We start from the raw sequence: 24,666 nt of genomic DNA, 5'->3' as shown, positions 1-24,666 counted from the left end.
CTGCAATTCTTGGCTACAGTTTGGCTTTGAACTTGTAATTCTCCTGCTACAGCCCCCTCAGTGGCTGAAATTATAGATTCACACCACCAGGCAAGGTAAAATTACATTATTTTTAACATATATAGACTCAAATGTGCTCAGAGCTTCATGAATCCTAAACATATAGCTGCCTTGACATTAACATACAGGTACATTGCATTCCTATGTGCACTTAATTTTTTTTTAATTTCCTCAAAGTTTGAGTCTACTCCACCTCAGAAAGATGTGTTTCTTCTATGTTATTTATTGAATATTCCCTTCTAATCCAAAAGTCTTATCTAATCCCCCTTCTCCTAAACTGCTATGGCAGGTATGCAGAGGAGTCATCTGGCGCATCTCATGTGCCCTCTTACGCAGTTAAGTAGGGCTTGCTTTTTGTGTTGCTATGTCTCATCTCCCCAAACACAATATAAGCTATCCATGATGTTTTGTGTCTTTGAATCTCTCCAATGTTGTTTTTGTATATTTGTTTGTAGTCTTGGGGATTGAGCCCAAGGCCTCACACAGACTGGGCAAGTGTTCTACCACCAAGCTATATACCCGCCGGACCTTTTTATTTTTGAAACAGGGTCCTGCTAAGTTGCCCAGGTTGACTTCAAACTTATAATCCTTCTGCTAAGCCTCCTGAGTAGCTGAGATAGGCATGTGCCACTGTGCCTATTGAATCCCCCAATTTTAATCAAAGTGACACGAGTTATAATATAAGCCCATTGAGGGAAGGGGCTTTATCTGGTTTGTTTTCTAAAGGTAGCTCTTAGAACCCTGCTTTAACACACAGCATATACTCAATAAACAAGAATTAAGTAAGAGTAATCATATTAGTACTAAGTATTAATCATATTAATACTAAGTGTTCAAGAGACATTTGATGTGTTCAGTTGACTAGTACTATTAATCTAATCTTAGCTGTACTTATGCTTTTAATTAATTTTTCTATAGCTGTGTGATTTTTATCAGTAATTCAACAAAAATCTATGGCTCTGTAGTCTAGCACTCCCCTACCTGCCCTCCACACGCACTAGAATCACAGTTTCCATTCCCGAGGAATCCACACTTTCCCATGCATTCCACTTCCCAAATATTGCAGTCTTACCTTCTCCTAATCTGAGCATGACTTTCTCTGTAAGATGGTTAATCTTGCCAAAGACCAAGATTGTTGTTTTATGCTGAAATTCAATCCCTATTAGTTCACCCAGTCAAGCAGGTCTCCTCTTGCAGTGATGGGAACCAAGGTAAATCCAGCTCCTTGGCTTTAGGGTACATTTTGGTTGGAGGTACAGTAAACACATCCCTTTGTGTTAAGATCATCAACTCTCAGATGCTCACTCAAAGGAGTTTTCCTCAACTCTGAAAAATCCCCTTGTCTTATTCCTGCATTTAAATCTCATCATTTAAGGTGAGAATTTCCACTATAATGAGTCCTTTTGTTTTGCACTGTACTGTATTTGGGGAAATCTAAGACTTTACACTGCTTTCTCCTGTTTGTTTTTCTATAAAACCACCAGAATTCTCTAGCAATAGAAGCACTGGGATATTTTTCCTTCCTATGCTGCAGGGAAATACCCAGGGAGAGACTCCTTCTACAAATCTCTTTTCAGAACTCCCATTATTATGAAGAGGCACTAATAGATCTTCTATTCTGAGTTGACAGCACCAAGTACTTACTTAGGTAAATCAGCAAAGTCATCTGTGTTTACTTGTGAGAGGGACTCTCATACCACCTCAGTGAACTGAGCTCCAAGAAGCGACAGCTGCAAGGCCGTAAGAGTATGTGTTCACGATGAACTCGGATTGTCAGCTGCATTACAGGCAACACTCTCTGATTCACTGAGTTTTTGGTGCATGAGAAAATAAGCTGGATCCTAGTACAACAATTAGTAATGGGTGCAATTTTCTGGTGTTTATACTAAGGATTTGTGGAATTAAATTTCTAGTGGAAAGATCAGTCTTGGTATATATTGTCCAAATGAAGTCATTCGCTTTCCCTAACAATTTTTATTTTATCTCTCTTTAAAACAAAATTCTTCATGAGTTGGTTATTTGAATTAGGTAACAGAAAAATTAAGGACATTTTGAAGCAGAAACTTAATTGAAAACTCAACTTAGTTTTTTTAAAAAAAATCAGATGTATTCAACTTTTGTATTTAACATGTAGATGTTAGCTATATGATATTTTGTTATACCTCAGACTCAAGAGTTTTCAAAGGAAAACTTTAAATCATGCCCCCAAACTCTCTCTTATTCTTGATTTATCTACGTGCAACATCTCTTCCAGGCATTTAGATTCAAAGCCACAGTCTACCTCCAACTCTCAACAGATTCTAGTTTCCAATCATTTTCCAAATCTGGTGAATTCTCCCACTCCATGTCTCTTGCATGAAATATTAGCAAAACCAGATAACTGTAGGTATACCCCACACTAATCCATTCTACCCCCTACCACTTAATGCTTTATTTGTGCCTTGTGAGCTGCATATGAATTCCTAAAGTGGGTATTAAGGTGCCTTCCCAATTGGGCCAATATATCTTTTCAGTCTTCCTTCTCACCACTATTTATAATCTGGTTTCAATAAGAGTTAAAACCACAAACTCCTAAACCACACACCTCTGTTCTTAATGACCCTTTGCTTATTTTGTTTCCTCATCCTAAAAGTTCTTCTAGTCCTTCAAAAGCCACTTTCCCTACAAAATCTCCAATCACTGTGACCAGCTCCACATTCTCTCTTGAATCTCCATAGAGGAGCTTGAACATCTCTCATCCTGCACTCTTTGTAGTTATTTATGAACTTCATGCTCTCCTCCACCCCACTATGTGGTCACCTCATGAGAGGTGAGAACTTGTCTTACTCATTACCAAGGTTCCTGCAGTACTAAGGATGACACCTTGCACACAGAAAAACCTCAGTACATTCCCAAAACACATAGCATCTCTATAAAAAAGATGCTGTTGGTTGAGCTACAATGTCATGGTCTTCCTTATTGTATCTATTATATTCAAATCCAGACTAATGTCTATTAGTCTCAGAATCTATCGTGAAAGGCAGTAGCAGCCCCTCTCTCAGAAACAACAGTCATTAGACAACTTTTGACCATTGGTTCACACTTTATACTTCATTGTAAAACACTAAGTATTGGTTCTTGGTTTGAAACACTTCTATGTCAATGTCAAAACTGGTTATAATAAATTATTTAGGTGCTATTATACATTTATGTAAAAGGACCTAAAGAAAAAAGGTAACACCTACAACTTTTAGAAGGGCTACACTTTGGATATTAATACTCACTAGGTGACAAGAATGATACATTTGTTATTGGCATAAGAACTGCCTCTCTAAAGTGTGAAGAGTAATGAAAGGCAGGATGTATGTGACCAGTTTCGTTATTGTTGTTTGTTAAATTATGCACCTACAGTGGCTAACAATCAATTATGATGTTAAACCTGTGGAGGCTATTTGGTGGATCTGTCATTGAGTTTCCCATCTGAAACAATGAAACCCTCAACTAAACTGCTTTAAACAAATAAGGTCATTTATTATCTAATGTAATGGGAAGTAGATGCGTTAAGTAACATAGTGGTGTCTCATGGACCCTGGATCTTTCCATATCTCTGCTCTGCCATCCACAGACTTTGTCCCATCACAAGGCTGTCTATCTTGAACTTACTGCTAGTAACAACTGGAGCCACAGCTAACCTAATCACATCTAATGAGAGAGAACAAAGGAGGCATCTTTTCTAATCATGGAAGAAAAGTCTCTCCTTTCAGTCTGTTGGCCTGTTTAGTTCATCGGTCTAGCCCAGGACAATTAGTTGTGTCCAGAGAAACACCAGGCATCAATTTGCTGATGCTCAGGTTTCTAGAATAATTTTTAAAATGGAGGTTTGAATTTTCGCGGTTGGCTACGACTAATTAAAGCATTTGGAAGAGATGTAAATTACTAAAAGCATGTTGACACTCTAAAATACATAAAAAGGAGGGATAGAACGAATGCTTACTATTCAAACAATGATGATTGACTTTTTAAATTAAAAACTATAATTCTTTTAGATATAAAATTTTAAGAAGATTTGTACATTCACTTGGTGAGATTTTGTTACACAAAGATGCCAATGTGGTATTACCTATGGAATCCTACTCAATGAAGAAATGGGACTTACTTAGTGTAAACTGAATTCTATTGAGTCAGGGACCACATCCTTTCCATCGTGCTATTTCTGATGCTTAAGAGAAGGTCTGGCATAGGGGAGATACTTAAAAACAATTTTTTTTTTCTGCTTGGAAAAATAACATACATTTCAGTAAATGATGAACACTTGTACTAGAACAGGGTATCACACCGAAGACAAATCCTGGGTACCAGATTAATTTAACTATGGAAGATATCAAGGGAAAGGTTTTGCAGAACAAAACTAACCCAATAAAGAAAAACAACTTAGTAAGCTGTTGTTGTCCTCCAAGCTAAGGATGTTCAATAATCCCAGCAAACATCCAAAATGACGTTATAGTTGAATAGATATTAATCTATTTTGATTTTTTAAAGAAAAGTAGTATTCAAACCACTTCATTATTATCCTTCTGTGAAAGCCAAGCCTTTGATCCAGAGAAGTCCTGCTTCTTTCTGGTATCTGCAAGTGAAATATTTCTCCTCATGAGGCCTCTCAACAGAAGACAACGCATTTCTACAAAGACCTCACACAACACCACCAACAAACCAAACAAAATGTGCTCTCCTGGATTTCCCTGTAGTTGAGGGGTTAAGTCAAAGCACCCCGCTGTGAGCCACCATCTTTCTGCCTACTTTCTAGATAAATGTGGCCCAGCTGTCTCACTGACCTTCCAGGACACTGGAACTTCCCGCCTCCAAATGCCATGAAGCAGTCCAAGAAAGCATGCTTCTCTAAATTTGCCTTTTTCCAGCGTTCCTGTGGGAAGAGAACATTTTCTTTTCCAGATCAGTCTTATATAAATAAGCTTAACTTTATTTCTCTAGGCTAAAAATGACCTTGTACAGCTAATCCTTGCATATAAAGTTGCAGGGTTGTTGGTAATTTTTTCCGACCTGTTATTAATATCAGACACAATTGTGGTTTTGGAACAGGAACTTATAAATAAAAAGGTTTAAAAAGAATTCTGTTAAGTGGTAAATATAAATGATAATGTAAATCAACCACAGAATGGACCTAAGAAGAAGTATATTTATAATAAGGTCTTAGGCTCCATCATAAAATTGTTCTTGGTAATAAATTTAGTAATAAGACACCAACAGCCCTGCCTATTAGAGAAAGTTGGGGATGCAGAATGAGTACATCTGGAGGCCGTTTTTGATAGTTTTACCTCAAGGCAGAGAATGAACTGAATGGCCTCTTAAGATTCTGTTCAGCACTGTAACTCTTCAGTTATAAGAAATAGCAGATCACTGTTTAAATTTCCTTTTTATTTTGTTTACTTCTTGGAAACCAATAACACAAGCAATTGCCCAAAGAATATGAAACAATTCTTCTATTCAAACCAAGGGTATTTACTTTAACATGCCTCCTGGTCTCAGATAAAAAAAAATTATTTTCAAGTATGGGATGCTTCTTCTAAAGCTTTTCTATCTGATTTGTAAGTGATGCACTGTCTACTTTGCAAATCTAATCTGTACATTGAAGCCAACTTTGTTCATGTTCATCTTTACCAGAGGCATATGACTGTGTAACGATATAGTCTTATTTTATGAATTCAAACTCCTGGTCCAAAAAAAAAATTAAAAATAAAAAGTAATGTGCATTGAAAAAGAACTTACAGGTTTGAACAGTTCAGGTTCAGGAAAATATTTTGGATTTCTATGTACCCAAAATGGAGACAACATCAACAGGTCACCAGAAGGAACAGTGAAATTCTATGATAAAAAAATCAGTTCCAAATCAATTTTTTAAAAATTTCCTTTGAGGAGCATTTCCATCTTTAAAAATAATGCTCAACTATATTATAACAAAGACATAAACATTTTATAAGCAACGGCAAGAAAATCCAGCTTTTCTAGACAGGTCACTTCTACTATCCAACTTGGCAATGACTGACTTCTCATTTTGATTATTAGTTACACCTACATATATTTGATTACACAGAGGAAAATATTAGATGTGTCAAAATTTTAGAAATGAGTATTAGTCCATTCCAAAGCAGCTTTTGATGCTTGATGTTGAGGTTTGCAGCAAGTGTTCTTTGTGGAAACCACAATGTATCTCTAGTTGCGAAGCAAAAACAATCTAACTCTGAGAGAGGGACCATGGCCACTGTAGCACTGAGGATAGGGGCAGTGGTGTCCTGTCCCTGAGGACACTGAAGATAGTGATAGGGCAGGGGACTGTGTATTATTTTATTTTTTAACTAATTTATTTTTAGTCTAGTGAGCAGTTATTGGGGCAGGAAGAATTTAAGGACAACTGGTTAGGAAAACACAGAAAAATCAAGAGTTGTGAATTCATTTGGTTGGATTTGTATTTGGGGTTGCAGGACTTGTGGGACTGGGAATAAGCATGAGTTTTCTCAAGCAGAAGAGTGCACGTTATCCTTTCCAATTCATGTTCTAGTAAGTTTTCAAGACCTACAGACTATACACCAAGAACTAAAAACTATTTCATAAAATCACCCTATCCTCAACATATGTAGGAACCACAAGACAAGATCTCACAAGTTGTGTGATCACTGGAAGGCAATCTACTTCACTAAAGTGAAGTATTTTATGAGGTAACTCTCATTGCCAATCATTATAAACATGTCTATTTAACTCTGCATAATTTTGAAATATCCTCACAATATCTGAAAAATACTTAAAGTTTGTATTTCCAAAAGATGTACCTTATAATTAAAAATAAGTCTTTTTATTGTAGCAGAGAGTTGCCAGAACCCCTGTCAACGCCTCTGGGAGCTGAATATTGCTTGAAGTTTGACAATTTCAGTACCAGGAAAGCTGGTAAGAGTGAGGCTTTAGCTGGTGCCTTCTAACCATTTTAAAAAGAAAAAGAGACCTCTGAGATTCCAATCCTCAGTGTTCATTCTACCTCTGCTGGAATCGAAGCTAGAGGGGCCATGATTAAATCCGTTCAAGAGGTACCAAATGTTTATGTGGGGGTAGAGCTGGGGGCAGCCTGGGATAACTGCGGTCCCTCCCCACCTCACCCCATGGTCCCCTTCAATCACTGTTTACCTGTGATTATCAGCCAGAGACCGATCACTGCTGCAGCCCACAAATTTACATTAACAAGAGGGAGAGGACAAGAAAGAATTTTCCCATACTGATGATGAATGCCAGAAAGGAATATGTGAGCTGGTTGCATCATAGAAACCCTCTGAATGGACTGAGGAATCTCAATCTTTGTTTACATAACAAATGAAGAGAAAGATCAAGAGGAAGACAAAACATTGGCAGGACCAGAATGTAGATCACCAGCAAAGAGAAGTTATCACAACTCTGTGCTGCAATACCTACATCACTCTGACGGAATTGAACCTGGCCAGCCCACTTCACCTGAATGCTGTGAGGCCAAATGAGTTTCATCTGCTAATCTGGAGGTGGGCCTTGCTTGAAGAGGGAAGAGAAGGCAGGACTCCCTCTTGTAAAAGAGGAAGGAAGGAGGGAAGGAAGGAAGGAAGGAAGGAAGGAAGGAAGGAAGGAAGGAAGGAAGGAAGGAAGGAAGGAAGGAAGGAAGGAAAGGAAAGAGGAAGGAAGGGAAAGAAGAGGGAGGGAGGAAAGGAATCTGAGATTTTATGAAAAGGGGGCAGTAATAACAGAGAACACATTTAAAGAGATTTTCATGATATAGAAAACAGACGAGACAGTAAAATAAGAAAAACAAATTATAGATCAATCTCTCTCACAAAATTAGAGAAGAAATCCTTAACGAACTACTAACAAAATAAATCCAACAATGTAGAAAACGAATTATATACCATGATCAAGTGAGAGTTACTCCGGGTATGAAAGGCTGGTTTATCATTCAAATATCAGCAAATATAATCTGCCATATCAACAGGTTAACAAGAAAATAAAACAATTATGATTATATCAGTTGATGTAGAAAAGTACTGGACAAAAGTCAATCCATTATAAAACTTATCAGCAAAATTTCTTCAACTTGATGAAGAATATCTACTTTAAAAAAAAATCCTAAATGCAACATGATAAAAAATGAAACACTTTTCACTTAAGATCAGGAACAAAATAATATCTGATGTTTCCACTAGTAGGTAATCTAATGCTGGAAGTTAGTGCCAGTGTAATAAATCAAGAAAAGGAAATAAAATGCATACAGATCACAGAGGTAAAAACAAAAATATTATCTACATTAAAAAATTCTGAGGAATCTATAAAAATACTCCTAGAGTCAATAAATACGTTTAGCAAAGTTGCAGATACAAAGTCAACACACAAAAATCAAATGTAATTTCTACAAACAAGTAATATAAAGCTGAAAATCAAAACTTAAAAAAATACCATTTATGAAAGTCTTAATAATAGTTGAATAAAGTTGTAGTAATATTCAGGGCAATTACCACATTGTTCCACTTAACTATAACCAAGTAGATTATTTCCTCTCAAAGCATATTCTCAGACATAGTTACAGCTTGAATCGATTAATAATTTGATTAATTAAAAGCAGAAACTGTAAAAATCTTGCTAAAACTAAATTCCATAATTTATGTGAGACCAGTTAAACAAACTTTGTCTCCTTTTGAGGCAAAAATCATTAAGTATTATAAAATTTGAATTTTTACCCCTTTTGTGTTCTACTCTAAAATTCCCTTGGTCTGAATTCAAGCACTCACAAGCTGTGTATTATCAGAGTAAACAAGAGTGAAAGACTGAGTAAATGTGATCTCTCTCTGGAAAATGAAGGTCCTAAATCAAATCACTCTAAAATAAATTCATTCTGCCTGATTGATTCACAAATATGTAATGGAAAGTCTGACATGTGCACATACCTTTTCATGGTGCCCTTGAGAATATTCTCCTACTTTGTCCATAGAAAGCCCCTCTCTTCCTTGCTCAGCTGCTGACTCCTAATATCAATTGAGATTAACCATGATATTCCTGCTATCTTTTTCCACATTTGCAATCTGTGACCTGAAATCATCTTCCAGTTATCCAAAAGAATTCCTGTCACATTCTGAATTCCTCAACCCACTGCTGTTTGGGAATATGTATTTGGTTGAATCAGCAGACAAGACACCATCCGATCTACCTGCTTGATTTAAACAGGATGACACTGATTCTAACATAGGATCACAAGGCCAAAAAGATGAGCAAAAGTTTATATTCTATATTAATAAAATGGTGCCTTACAACTTATATTAGTAACCTGTTACAGGGTCACTTAGTGTGCTTAATAGAATTTCAGGACTTGTACAATAATGTATGCTATCAAAACTTCAATGACGTTTTCCAGAGAAACAGAAAAAATAATCCTAATACTCACATGGAATCACAAAAAGCCAAATCAATCTTGACCAAAACAAGCAAAGCTGGAGGCATCATGCTATCTGACTCCAAAATATACTATAAAGATATATTGATAGGAAGGATAGTTACCCCAGACATTACCCCATATACATATATGACTGCATGACCAATGTGATCCTACAATATGTATAATCAGAAAAATGAGAAATTACACTCCATTTATGTACACTCTATCAAAATGTATAAATGCACTCTACTGTCAAGTATAACTAATTAGAACAAATTTTAAAAATAAAAAAAATCATAGTACTGGCAGAAAGACACATAGACCAATAGAACAGATACATAGCACCAATGGAACAGAACATTGAGCAGTGGAACAGAATATGGAGCCCAGAAATAAATTCATGTATTTATGGTCAACTGATTTTGATAAAGGTGTCAAGAATACACGATGGAGAGAAGATAGTTCCTTCAATAAAAGTTGCTGGGAAAACTGGATACCCATATTCAGAAGAGACATATTAGATTCTTATCTTACAAAGTATGCAAAAATCAACTCAAAATGGATTAAATTTAAGACCTAAAACTATAAAACCATTAAAATACAACATAGGGGGAAATCTTGATTTTTTTTGGATATGTACTCCAATGCATGGGCAACAAAAGCAAAAATTGACAAATGCAATTACAAGCAATTGAAAAGCTTCTGCACAGCCAAGGAAACAATCAACCAAGTAAAGAGATACTACAGAATGGGAGCAAATATTTGCAAATCATACTATCTGAGAAGGGGTTAATATCACAACTATATTAGGCACTGAATAGAAAGGAAAAACCCTGGTTTTAAAAAGTCAAAGAATACAAATCGATACTTTTCAAAAGAAGTCATACAGATATACAGATATACAAAAAATACTCAAAATCACTAATAATTAGGGAAATGCAAATCAAAGCCATAATGATGCTTCATACCTGTCAGAATTTCTATTATCAAAAAGATAAGTTTTGGTGTGGATGTGGAGAAAAGAGAACCCTTGCAACTGTTGTTGGTTTGGAATGTAAATTAGTAAAGGAAAAAACAGTGTGGGGATTTCTTAAAAACTTAAAAACAAAACTACCATATGATCAAATTGTCCCACTACCTAGCACATATTCAAAGATTATGAAATCTGTATGCTAAAGAGATATCTGCAGTCCCATGTTTACTTCAGCATTCTTTATAGCAATCATGATGTAGAATCAACTTGTGTCCATCAGCAGAGAAACAAAGAAAACTTCACACACACACACACACACACACACACACACACAAACACACACACACACACACACACACACACACAACGAAATACTATTTGGAAAGAAGGAAATCCCATCATTTGCAACAACAAAAATGAACCTGGATGACATTTCGTCAAGTGAAATGCACCAGAAACAGACAAATACCATACTTACAAAGTAGAATCTAAAGATGTTGAACCCAGAAACAGAGAATAGAATGAAAGTTACCAGGGGCTGAGGGATTGAGAGGCACCTGGAGAAATGTTGGTCAAATGATACAAAATTTCAGTTAGATAGTAGAAATAAATTCAAGAGTCATATTGTGTAACATGGTGACTATAGTTAATAATAATGTTTTATATTCTTGAAAAAATTGCTAATAGATACATGTTTTCACCACAAAAAATAATAAGTATGTGAGACAATGTGTATGTCAATTAGCTTGGTTTAGGCATCCACAATGTATGCATATTACGTATATGATAAATGTATCCAATTTGTATTCATCCATTAAAAATAAACTAATTAAAATTAAACAAATCAATAATATATCAAGTAAAAATAAAATACACAAGCAAAGTATGTACTTTTTTCTAGAAGATTGATCATTTTAAAGCAAAACCAAAGCTTACCAAAATTTTAACTGGCTTCTTGACTTTTCTAGTAATGACACCGGGAGCTCTTAACCGAATGGTTTCCAAAATGCACCATTTAATTAGAAGGAGCTTCTTCAATTCATCCTCAGACACTTTAATTTTCTCTTTACCTGCAAAGAGAATTTTTTTTTTTTTTTTTTTTAGTGAAAAAAGAAGAGATAGGCTAAAGAGACCAGAAAGTGGTTTTATGAAAAGCGCCTTAACAGAGGGTTACATACTGCCTCTGGCGAGTGAAGTGTTACTGTCACTATTATATTTTGCTTCTTATTCTGTGACACCACACGTTGGTATCCACCTGGGCTCTCACAGTCCTATGATTGTGAAATGACTAAGATAGCCCCTGCCAGGAAGGGGTTCAGTTTTCCTTCACCTCCTCCTTTCTTGTCCAAATTCTTATTCCATTTGTAAAAACAATAAAAGTTTGGCAATAAATGCACACAGGATAAGCTATGAAAAAGCTATCTGGCTTTCCTGTCCTATCTTTTTCCTGAAAATCAATTAAAAAAAAAAAAAAAAAAACAATTCATTTCAGAAGATCCAAAAACAACACTAGGAGAGGGACAATGGCCTCTGTGACCTCTGCTGTGAGTGTGCCCTTCAGCACAGGAGCTAAGACTTTTCTAAAGTACACCTGTACTTTAATATTTAGAATAAGGAACCTGAAAAAGGATTAGAGTTCAATCTTCATAGAGTCAGGACTTTTCAGTCCATTTAGAGAGTCTAGATAATAATTTTCAAGAAAATATTTGCTTTTTGAAAATTACTAGAGACAACACAGCTTTCAATTGGTTTGGAGAGTACTTGCTTAGTAAAAGTCAACAACACTGTCAATCTTATTAAGTCGACCCATTTCTCTCTTTCATTTCTACTTCTTGACCATACGGGCAGTCGGTGGGTGAGAGTGAAGTAGGGGATCTCCATCCACGTCTCTTGGACTCTGCACATGCGTATGGCCTAATCTACAAATAGCTATTTAAGAACAACAAAAATATTACTAACTGAAAACCATCTTGATATGCCATGGAAAGAGAGTGGCAATACAAACTTTACATGCTCTCTACTTTTCCTGAACTCTCTCTATGTTTCTTAAGGGATAGTTCAGAAAAACAATTTAGAAAGTCCACAGCTGGAATTAGCCATTCTTTACTTGAAATGACTGAGATTCTGCATATGGAACAAATATCATTATGCCCTTTGCATTTAGTGGAGAACAAAGTACTTAGCATTTTAGGAGACCAAGAAATTTAGGTGTTAGGAGGTCTTTATCCTCAAAAGACTGTAAACTAAAACTGAAGAAAGGATGAATACTTTCTTTTTTTTTTTAATTTATTTTTATTGTGAATATGTTCTTTAAACAGTGTTAAAAAGAAATTTAGGAGGGTGGGGTTGTGACTCAGTGGTAGAGCACTCGCCTAGCACGTGCAAGGCCCTGGGTTTGATCCTTAGCACCACAAAAAAGTAAATAAATAAAATAAAGGTGCCCATCTACGACTAAAAATATTTTGTTTAAAAAAAGAGAAATTTAGAGGTTATAATCTGTGAGTTAGTTTACAAATGACATACACAGAGTAGAGACTACCATGTAGTAAGTGCTCAGTAACAAAATATTATTAAAATATTATTCATTACTGCTACCATCATTATTAGTGTGAATTTAATGGTTCTAAAGGCTATTTAGACTTTCTAATGTTCAGAATTATGAGACAAATAAACCTCTTTTCTTTATAACTTTCCTAGCCTTACGTATTCTGTTATAGCAACACGAAATCACATATGATACTCATTCAATAGATATTTACTGAGCACCTCTAGGAAGTTTTCAAGTGCTAAGTATGAAGATGAATGGCAGGGTGCTGACTCTTAATAGTCTGATACAGGTGACAAACAACTAAAAGGAATTAACTTGTAATGAATGCTACCACATTAAAGTGTGCTACTTCCTGTGAAGGGTACAGTGGTAACAATGACCAGACAGGAAAAGGAGATGTTGAAGCGGTATCTCAGAAGTAAAATTTGAGCAAAAAAGTCAGCTACATGAAGATAAAGAGCACGTTCATATAGCAAGAACTCATGTGGCTGAAGCAGAATCCAGGGCAGAAGGTAACTAGATCGATCAACTGTGGATGAAGGTCCAAATAAGCTGTCACACTTGGTTCATGGTGGGTTGTAATGGGCTACCCTCTCTCCCAAGTTGTTCCACTGAATCCAGTCTGCTCACATCAGCTGAAGTCAGAGACTGTGATAGGTGGCTCTTTTCCCTCTATCCAGTCTCTCAAGGTACCCCAGGATTATCAGGTATCAGTTCTGGGTTCTCCTCTCTTCTCTATCTACATTCTTTCCCTTGAAAGAATTCAAACAAACCTTTTTATATAAAATACCACTGATAAAGTGGTGACACTCAGGATGATACCTTTGCCTTTATCACTTCCCTGAGCTCCAGATTATTTCTTTCCAACTGGCTCTGCTTACATGTCCAAAAGGTATCTCAGAGCACACTGTCCAACACACAACAACACAACACAACACAACACACAACAATTTCCACTATGAAATAAAGCCATGCCTCCCTTGGTCTTGCCATACAGAAAATGGTAGCAATGTCTTCACAGTTGCTCAAGTCCAAAATCTAGGACTCATCCATGATGCTTTTGTTTAAAATTGTGATATAATAGGCAATATATATTTGGTCCCTTGGCACAGAGTGCATCCAACCTTTGCAGTCCCCTGAAGACAGGAGAGAGAAAAATCTTTTGTTATTCATTATTTGAGTTAGTTTTTTCATTGCTGTGACCTAAAGACCTGACAAACTGTACTTCGGTTCATGGTTTCAGAGATCCCAATTCATAGATGGCAGACTTCATAGATCTGAGCCCCAGGTGAGGCAGACCATTATGGCAGAAGGGCATGGGTGAAGGAGAACAGCTCAAGACATAGCAAAAGGGAAGCAGAGAGAGAGTTGAGGTCATCAATGACAAAATGTAAACCCCAAAGGCACACCCCCAGTGACCCAACTCCTCCAGCTATACCCTAGCTGCCTACAGTCACCATCCAGTGAATAGTTCACTGATCAGGTTATACCTCTCATAATCTAATCATTTCACCTCTGAAAATTCTTCCATTGTCTTACAAATGAGCTTTTGGGGGACAGCTCATATCTAAACCATAACATTTATCATAAGCCCTTTCAACCACACTTGAGTTTATGCTAGCAAGGTGACTCTTAAGAGGATGGGGACTAGTTGCCAGAGGCACCAAGCAAGTGATGAGAAGACTGGAACTTTTGGTCCCGCCCACCACCTCGACTTCTGGGGAGGGAAGAAGGGCTGGAGAATGAGTTAATCATTATGACTAATGACTTAATCAACTATGCCTATGTAATAGAATTTTCATAAACACTCTAATGAATGGGTTCAGAGAACTTCTGGGTTGGTGACTATGTCCACCTGCTAAGAGGGTGGCATCCCCGATTTCATGGGGAAATTTTACACTTGGGCCCCTTGCAGATTTTCCTCTTCCACCTGGCTATGCATGTCTGAAATTTAGAATATCCTCTGCCATTCTCATTCTGTTAATGTTAGTGTAAAATTTTTAATTAAAAATAAAGAAGATAAATGTGGAAAAATTTATAATAGCCTTTATAATAAATAAGTACTACTAAAGTTTCCCTGAGCAAATTATCAACACTGAGGAGAGGTTGTGGAAACCATACTGTCAAATTGGACAGAAGTGTCAGCAACCTGGTGTCCTATTACATTCACTGAGCATCTGAAGTGGGGACAGTACTGTGGGATTAAGCCCATTAACTTGTAGGGTAACTCTAGGTAGATAGTGTCGGAATTGAATTGAATTTTAGGACCCATATCTGGTGTCTGAAGAGAACTGTGGAATTATTTGGTGTGGAAAACCTACATATTTGGTGTTGGAAGTGTTGTGAGACACTTTTCCTTTGTTTTCCTTTTCCATCTCTCTCTCTTTATCACCCAGTTATTTTAACCACAAAATAGATTCCACCTCCATCCATATCAGTCCATCTCCATATCTACTTTCTGTGCAAGCCACCATCATCTCTCACCTGGTCCATGGTAACAGGCTCTACTATACACCCAGACCCAAACTTCTCAACAACCCCTTTATAAATCAGACCAAGACAACATCTCTGCAGAACCTTTGAATGGCTTTAATTACATTTGCAACTAATTCCAATATTCTCACTTTGGCAAATAAAGCCCCATATACCTCTCCAATCTCATCTCTTGCTGAATCTTGGAGACCATGTGACCTTTGTAAATTATCCAACCTCTCCAGCCTACTTGGTTTGCTCACTGAAAATAATGTGAAACTCTTACAATTATAATTAGCACATGGCAAAAACTCAATAAACATTACCCATTTATTATTCCCTCCTCCTTTTCCAACTGTTCAAAGGTTGGTTCCCTCTCATCCTTTGGGCTTCAATAAAAACATCTCCTTCTCAGGGAATCTTTCCCTGACTACCTCAGTTCATACCTCCCTAATCTCTATCACTCCATTTCATCTTCTTATAGTTCCTTTTAAAATATGAAATAATTTGGATAATTGTCTTTTGATGGCTCCCCCAAAGAGGATAAGATTCCAATTGTTTCAGGATCTTTTCCCTCCTATTTTGTTCCTGACTCATGCCCAGTATCTGACATAGTACTTGGCATACATTAAGCATTCCATATATTTTTATTGAATGAATGAATGAATGCATGCAGGAGAAGGAATGTCCAAAATGGTAGAAGGGAAAATCAATTAAGAAAATTAAAGCAGGGTGAGGTGGTGCACACCTGTACTCCCAGCTACTCAGGAGGCAGAGGCAGAAGGATTCCAAGTTCTAGGTTAATTTGGGAAACTTAGTGAGATCCTGTCTCAAAATAAAAAAATTAAAAGGAGCGAGGATAATAGCTCAATGGTAGAGCATAGCTGGGTTTGATCCCCCAAAACCCAAACAACTCACTTGTTTATGTGAGAGCAATGGGAGAGATTTAGAAAAGTCAAATTTGAAAGATATTTCTGAGGGGCAATATGAAAATATTTTTTAAAAGAATGTAGTGAGAACTTGGTATATACCAGACCAGTGGTTCCCAAACATTAAGCATATATAACTACCATGTGAAAGGCTTTTTGAAATAAAGATTGCCGGACCCAAGAGTTGTAAGTCTGAGGGGGCCCAAGAATTTATAATTCTGCCAAGTTCTCAGGTGATGTTGATGCTGCAGGTCCCAGGATAATTCATATATTAAGAACACAGTGCTAGATTAAAAGATGTAGAAAATATACTTGGATTTTATTTCTTAAATATCCTAGACTTAAAACAGTTCTTATTACCAGTTTTTAAATGATCTCTTCTATTTGAAGAAAATAGAGGCAAACATACTAAATGGATAAAAATGACAATTTAAATCAGAAACCCTGAGCATATATGTTACTACTGAAGGCTTTTATTAACATGAACATGTAAGATGAAAAAGGGCTTTTACTTTTTATCATGAATCATAAAATTAGATAATGAGATGATTAATTCTGAATTTTTAATCAGTCAGAATTTTAGAAATGGGCCCTCATTATAGAATTTTTGCATCTCAAAAAGTGTTATCTTCTTCTGAAAAGAAATGCCAGTGCACCTTCTAGAGGCCCTGGCTGAGCTTACCATGTGACTACATACATACTGGCACTCAAAGCAGTAACACTCACTTGTTTCTATGTCATTTGTAGCTGTTTTTACATTACTGGGGCAGAGTTTAACAGAGGCCACATAAAACCTGAAATAATTACTTTCTGGTCTTATACTTACTTTCCCTTATAGCTCAAGGGAATGAGCTATCCATTTATTCCTCAATGTACCTCCCAGCCCTAGAAACTCTAGATTCTATTCCAGCATTTGGATTTTACAAACACTATACATTCTATGTTGTCTTCACTGCTCCTGTTATTTACATAAGCAAGTCAAGTATACAATGAATAGTATCTGAATAACCCTGTAAAATATGGTTATTTTATAAGGAATACATAGACCATCTCTAAAGGGGAGAAATCCTTGTTTAAAATATATTCTGTTACAATGGTCTTCAAATTATGTTCAGGTACTCAAAGGGCACATGGGAGTAGGAAAGGCTAAGAAGATCAATTTCCTGATTCTCAACATTCTTGTTTACTCTTTTCTAAAACTAAACTTAGAAAATACTGTGCTGCAATTCTTTTTTCCCACCTCCTTATACAGTCACCTTTTTCTCACTTCCCAGCAGAATGTCCTGCCTCTCAGCCATCTGATTTATATCTGCTGCATCAAATCTGCTGTGTTTTCCCTGAGGTACAAACATCTCTTGGGTACCAAACAAAAGGGCAATTAGATAACACCATGCACCTGAGGGAAAAGCTCTTGAAAGCAAAGTAAAACAGGCATAGGAAAAAAGTGCTGCAGACAGACATGTCTTGTTCCATCTATGTATCCAAGAGCCCTTGCTCACAAACCATGTATCTTTTTCCATGATGTCCACCTATCTTAGAAGTGGAACTCAAAAGTGAGACAAGGGTCACAGCCACACATATCTGATGAAAAACAACAAAACTAAGATCTTTTCCATTAGAAAATAAGTCAGACCAACTCAGAAAGTCAAGGGTGGTGTGTGTTCTCTCATATGTGGAAACTAGAGAGGATAAAAGAAAAGAAAGCTGTGGGGGAATCTCATGAAAATTGAAGGTGACTAGTAGAGGAAAGGGACCAAGTGAGGGAGGTGGGGTCATGTGCATGTATAATATGCAACAGCAAGTCACTATTGTGTATAATTACAATGCACCAATAGAAAATGTGGGGGAAAAGGAAAATAAGTTGGATTGGTTGGTTAGTTTATAATTAAGGACTGGCTTTGTGAATTAGGCTATAAGGCAGCCATTTTTCATAACTGAATTAAATCATTGCCCCACTGGACATTCCAGATCTTCATTTCTCTAGGCAGATCACACAAAGGGAAAAGAGTAGACGTTGAGAACTTAGCAAATGCAGGAACCAGGGATCAGACTAGAAGGCTTCCTTCATTGCTATCTCTCTCATTTTTCCCTCCACAGATTCATAGAAATCTGAGACAGGGTTCAGAACAATTTCACCTTTATCCTGAAAACCAAGGAGACCTCAGTAAGCTAGGACCCTTGACAAATGGACATTATTTTTAAAAAGCAAATAGAAACCTACAATTCAGAGTCAAAATCTAACTTTCCTAAAAAAAAAAAAAAAAAAAAAAAAAAACAACAACAAAAAAAAAACTCCAAAGACCTATTGAGAGCATCTACATTGTAGAAATTCACCACACATTTCTTCTAATTGCTTTTTCTGTTTTATTTTACTGCTACTATAGGATATAGAAATGTTTTTCTATTTGAGCAAGGATAGGTGGTGACCACTGGTCAAGGCTTATTCTTGAAATCAGATCTGTGACATTCCAAAGTGTTCTGCCTATGAAGGCAGGCAGAATTCTAGCCCTGAAAAAGTTTGGACTTTAGTAGTGGTGAAGTTTCTAACCTCATTAGAAAAAAGAAGTTCTGTATTATTATTATACTAACTGAATTACAAAGTACAAAAACATTTTATATGGCATTATATAATACAGAAAACAAAGGCTTGTTTTTAGTCGAGGATATTTCAAACTATGACCTATAAATGTATGAGAGATGTAGACTATATTTGGAAAATAAGGGTTTTGATCAAATATTTTTAGTTTCTCAAATCCTGCGTGATGTGGAAAAATAAAGTAGTATTCTTGGACTAAGCAAAGAAAAATGAAGTATACTAAGTTTTCAAACATCTCTAGATTAAAAGATCTTTTTTATTAAAATTCTTAGAAATGGCTCTGTACCCATCTTGTGAATATTTCAATGCACATCTGTGGTTTGTTCCTCCAGCTTTGTGACTCTAAAATTAGAAGGCTCCCCTTGGAAGGATGCCAAGGTAATCATCAGAAGGGCTGGAACCTAACTGAGACCAGGACCACTATAGAAGACAGACCAGGAAAGAAACTATGGGTGATCTGGAGTAAAATTTAGAAATCATCTGTTCAACTTTTGGCATAAATACAACAAAATCAAACCTTAGGATATTTAAAAGATGATTCTTATATTTAGAAATAGCAAAAAAAAATTTCTAAAATATTATGTATAGTTTTGACATTGAAGTCATAATAACAAGCAAAACAGTAACCATGAATTGTTAAGTAAGTACATACAATAGATTGAAATTCTATTACTTCAGTTACTAGTTCACACTATATAAATTTGCTACATATCTGTTAGGTACTAGCTTAGGCATGGGTGCTATGAAAGATAGGATGAGAATAACATTAATTTATTGGCTATCTTATCCCACAGATATTTTGGATTTCTGCATTCCTCATAGCTACCTACCAGCTAATCCAGTCTCAGAGAGGTTCATGTGTCCAAGGAGATGAAAAGTGTCAGAGCAAGCTTCAAACCAATGGCTATCTACACTGAAAGAACTCGAGCTTGCTAATATGACACAGTGCTTCCCAGGAGAGGAGAAAGGAATGAGAAATACACACATGGCCTTAAAGGATCCTGGACACAAGGACACAGAATAATATCTGTGTATAAATAACTGAGTTTCATAGGAGAGCATTCAAGTGTCTGTCAGTGGAGTTCATTCCCTTTTGCCTGGGGCTGGAATTTAAACTAAGAAGGATGGGTAGGAGTCACCCAGGCAGAAAGAACTCGAAAAAATTCCAAAATTCATCATAAAAATAAGATTTCTTGGACTTGAAAGAAAGGAACATGAGCCAAATAGAATCGCTACAGGAAGTCCTTCTTTGAGAGATGGCTCCTCTGGTTTGGCAGTATTTCAAGCCACTTTTCCATACACACAACACAAACAATAGGAAATAAATAAATATATGTAAAAATTATTATCGTAGTCCTGTAATAACATTATATAATGACTTTGCTAATAACTGTGGGGAAATAGTCTCTGATTTGATGGAAAAGGAGGATTGGTAAGCATTTGCTGAGTCATCCAGGCCTTTTGAGAGGTAATGGTGAGATGAATCAGAATTTGGGGCTGAACACTAAGAAAGACCTTGTGCCTCCCCACAAATGACAAACAGGTGTGTTTACTACCTGAAGAACCACAAATTAAAACAAAACAAAAAAAAAAATCCCCCTAAACTTTAAGGAGCACATCCTGTACAGGCTGCCATGTTTGCTCCCTTCTAAAAGCCAGGATCTCGAGTTCTGTTTGCTCTGTGTCTGGAGGTGAGCTTTCCCTCCAGAGGTCACCTTTTCATATTCATAGCATGGCTTGTTTAAAATATTGAAAGTTGAGGTGTATGCAAAAGGTCACAGCACACGTGACGGAGAATGAGCCACAGATGAAAACACATGAGATAACCTTTAAAAACCAAACAGACTGAGGTGGAAACCTTCAGCAATAATTCCTCCCAAAATTTGGTCAAAAAGTCTCCTTTCTAAATTTTATAACAATGATTTATGAAAAAAGTCTAATCAAATAATAAAATGATGGTATTTACTTTAGACTGTCATCTCAGAAAATTATGTAATATCTTTGAAAAAATAGAGCCTTACTAATACTTCTATACAAAAATAATGAAGCAGAGACATCAGTTGCTGTCAGAGAAGAAGAGAGGAAGCTATTTAGTTTTCTGGCTTATTTTCCCAACCAGAGACTCCAAGATAAGCTCCTAAAAAATAATATGAAATCAAATAGTTTTTAGAGAAGAGAGACAAAGCTAAAGAGAAACAATAAGAATTTAGAATTTTGGAGGGTAGGGAGGGCAAAGGAAACCCTATATCCCACTTTTCATTTTAGGAATTTTAAAAACTCAACATATGTAACATTAAAGAATTCCATTTTAAAAATTATGTGTCTACTTTGTTTCAGAAATATTCTGTTATATTTACAAATTGTTTTCTTCTCTTTCTTCAAAAGAAATCTATATTCACTGGAAAAGATTAGCACATTGCATATAGAGAGAATAACTATAGATAAAATGCCCTGAAGTATATCATACCATATGTCATAGGTCTTACATATTCAAAAGAGCCTATAATTGTTGCTTATAAGTACTAGGAATGGTCTGGTTACAGATGTGGGAATTTGTAGAGATAAAGATTTGTTTGCTAGCTTGTCTTCCCTGGGGTAAAGCAATAAAACTCTTTTTATAACTGTTGTTTTAATATTGAGAAGAAATACTGCAAAATTGATCTTTGCTTATCAGAAAGTTAATTTTAAACTTTGGATAAGGACCCTGGTGACCCTTTCCCTCTCCAAACTTGTATTCCCCCTCTATTCCTGAGGACTAAGAGATGGCGAGAAAAATGCCTAGGATGGGGTCAGATCTGAATTGAGAAACCCAGAGTCCCAGCAACTGGGAGGGGACGTGATAATTAGTAAGCAAGGTAATGGGTTAACTTGGCTAAGCAAGGGACAGGTTAGGAGGGACTGAATTATTCAGCACAATGAATCTCTCCTAATGTGTGGCTCACTGTGCTAGGGGTGGGACCTTTCCCAGGTACTGTGATCTGTGGACCAGTCCTCAGTGGTCGCAGTGGGACACAGAGCACACACAAATGCCTTTCGTTAGGCAAAATCAAACTGAAGTGAATGTATCGAGAAGATGTAAAGGAAAGAAAGAAGTTTCAAAAGGTGTGTAGAGAAAGGGAGAGACTGCTCAGCTTGTGTGATGGAAGAGAGGGAGCGATGCAGAGGTCACCCAGGAGTGAGGCCGGAGAGGGTACCATAGTTGGCTTTGTGTAGCAAAATCCAGCTTACTGTAGAAGACAATCTGCCAATCAACCATCTAGTCCTTTCTGCTCTCCTTTACCTTTCCTCCCTACCTCCTGTTTCTTTCCCCCTGTTAGAGAATGTACAGGGTATTCTGAAGTTAGTAGAGATGACTAGACTGATGTCAGCTGAAGACATGGTACAGGAATTTATGGGACACCCAAAATAATTAGGGAGCAAATATGATTTTCCTAATACTAAAATGAGAGAGAGAGAGAGAGAGAGAGAGAGAGAGAGAGAGAAATTAAAGGAAGTAGAATGGATCTGAGGAGATTACTTATGTCTTGCTGCCTCACTTAGATAGCTCCCAGAAACCTCTCGAATATGAAGAAAGGAACAACAGGATGTCCACACAGGGAAGCTCTAGAGGTGAGGACTCAGATGCAAAAGAATAGACATTTCCACTTTCTTGAAAATATAAGGCTTATGCTATCATTTCAAGCAAACTCTAAGTTTGCTGTGTTGAGGGACCCTTCAAAAATTGGACTAAAAATATTCCATTTTACCTCACCAATATTTCTTTGAGAGAGAGAGAGAAAAAAAAAAGACATACAATTTGGATTTTTCTTTTCTTACAAAACATTAACCATCTTTGTTATTACACACATGAATTTTTACACATGTCCTCTGAGACAATATCTGTTGGAAAGATATTAAGTCAAATATAAAAAAGAATTCAAGGGAGAATGGATGAGACGAAGTAAAAGACTACAAATAGAACAGATGGTAACTAGGAAATTAATGGCCTTGTAGTTCATTGCTGTCTCCTACAAATTCTTTCAGATAGAATTCACTCACTGTACCCTTTGCAATATTAATTCATTGCAAATGTAGATAGTTTGGAAACTTTTTGCTCAAGAATGTGAGACAGAATCAAAACATAACTTTTTCCTATAATTTTTTTTGGTTTTTAAAATAAATATTATGAATTTGATTTTTGTTGGCAAATGGTAAAGAACAGTCATGTAGCTCAATAGCTTTTCCTGTGCTAAGGATGTACTTTTTTGGTTATAGCAGTTTCATAAGCTTTAATATCTTATTAAAATTTGGACTTGCTAATTTATATTTCTCATAACTTTATTTATAATCAGTTATTTTTCTATATAAAGTTTAAGTCATTCAGGGAATTTTTTAAAAACCCATTAGAATTCTTATCATAATTAATTAAATGTAATTTGAAGAGTTGATGTTTCCACCACATTAAATCTTTCCATCCAGGAAGGTTGGTATGATTTTTTTCTTTATTTGGGTTGTTTATTTAAAACATATATTTTTGTAAAGGGCTATGCTTTTCTTCCCACCTTAACTTGATTTTTAAGAGACAAACCAGTTAAATGAATATGGAGAAGTGTAAAATCAAAGGAAGTCCCAAGAAGCAGCTTGAGGTATTTGCAGTGAAAACAGACCAGGGAAAATGAACACTAAGCCTAGAGATTACCCACAGACTCTGGGAATATGGCCTGGGGTTCATGGACCATAGCAGGAGTCTGGCAGACCACCTCTCCTTCAACTCCCTCTCCAGCCACCCGCTTCTTACAAGCCCTGTAATAATTTCTGCACTTCCATATCCAGTTCTTATAACTTTTCTAGAGGGGATATGTTTTTTTGGCATCTGGGGGATAGAGAATAAAACTTAATAATCAAAGTTGCACATTCTTGTGGGAAATTTGTAAGCAATATGCTTTTGGAAATAGTCCATTTGCCTGCTTTGGTTGGACACTCATAAGAGAATGAGTATGAAAGAGACAGTGCTACCAATAGATTGAGGAAGATAGCAAGGACTGCAGTTTGGCTTAGAACAGGTTATTAGAGCAGATAGGGGACAGGCGAATAGACAGATGGACCCTCCCCACCTTTATTCATCCAAAATGCATGCACAAATCCTATTGTGTCATTTCTAAAGGAATGTAATGACACTAAACCAAGTCAACTATATAATATCCCCTTTTGAAAAAAAAAGTCTCACATTATTTTCACAAGTGTTATTCTCATATATTAAAAGGGATTTTCAATTTTTGTGTTTATTAGAGGATAAAATGGAATCTGCTTAATAATTATGGCACGTTTTTCAAGGAATAAAGGACACAATCCAATTTATAATAAACTAAAAGGAGAAAATATTGCCCAAACAAGGCAACAGTAAATGGATAAAATATAAAATATATCAATCTAGAAATACTGCTTATGTATAAAGTCAGCATATTGGTTCTGAATTTTTGGCTTGCAGTCCCTGGAGAGATGTCGACATGCCTTTCAGACTTCGGACTTCAGTGTTTTATGAATAGGAGAGAAAGATTATCCAAATGCCTGAATAATTCTCCAGAAGAATACTCTGAATAAAGACTGGTCTTTAAATGAAAAATGAGGAGAATTAATAAAGCAGATTAGCAGTGCTGCATGGCAATGAGAAAATGAAAA

General features: G+C 36.3%; 1 protein-coding gene across 4 annotated transcripts in view; it reads right to left on the bottom strand.

The window, feature by feature from the left end:
• CYP39A1 (cytochrome P450 family 39 subfamily A member 1) overlaps window positions 1-24,666 on the bottom strand; it is a 135,354-nt gene that overhangs the window by 19,396 nt on the left and 91,292 nt on the right. For all 4 annotated transcript variants that reach the window (XM_079147148.1, XM_079147149.1, XM_079147150.1 and 1 more), the window contains 3 exons: window positions 11,400-11,533; window positions 5,824-5,919; window positions 4,872-4,960 (listed from right to left, as the gene is read on the bottom strand). In XM_079147148.1, coding sequence (XP_079003274.1) covers window positions 4,872-4,960; window positions 5,824-5,919; window positions 11,400-11,533 — 319 coding nt within the window. The remainder of the gene's footprint in view (window positions 1-4,871; window positions 4,961-5,823; window positions 5,920-11,399; window positions 11,534-24,666) is intronic.

The sequence above is a fragment of the Sciurus vulgaris genome (genome assembly GCF_902686455.1).
Source record: "Sciurus vulgaris genome assembly, chromosome: 7".
Lineage (NCBI taxonomy): Eukaryota > Metazoa > Chordata > Mammalia > Rodentia > Sciuridae > Sciurus > Sciurus vulgaris.
This window is presented reverse-complemented; position numbering and strand designations above follow the sequence as displayed.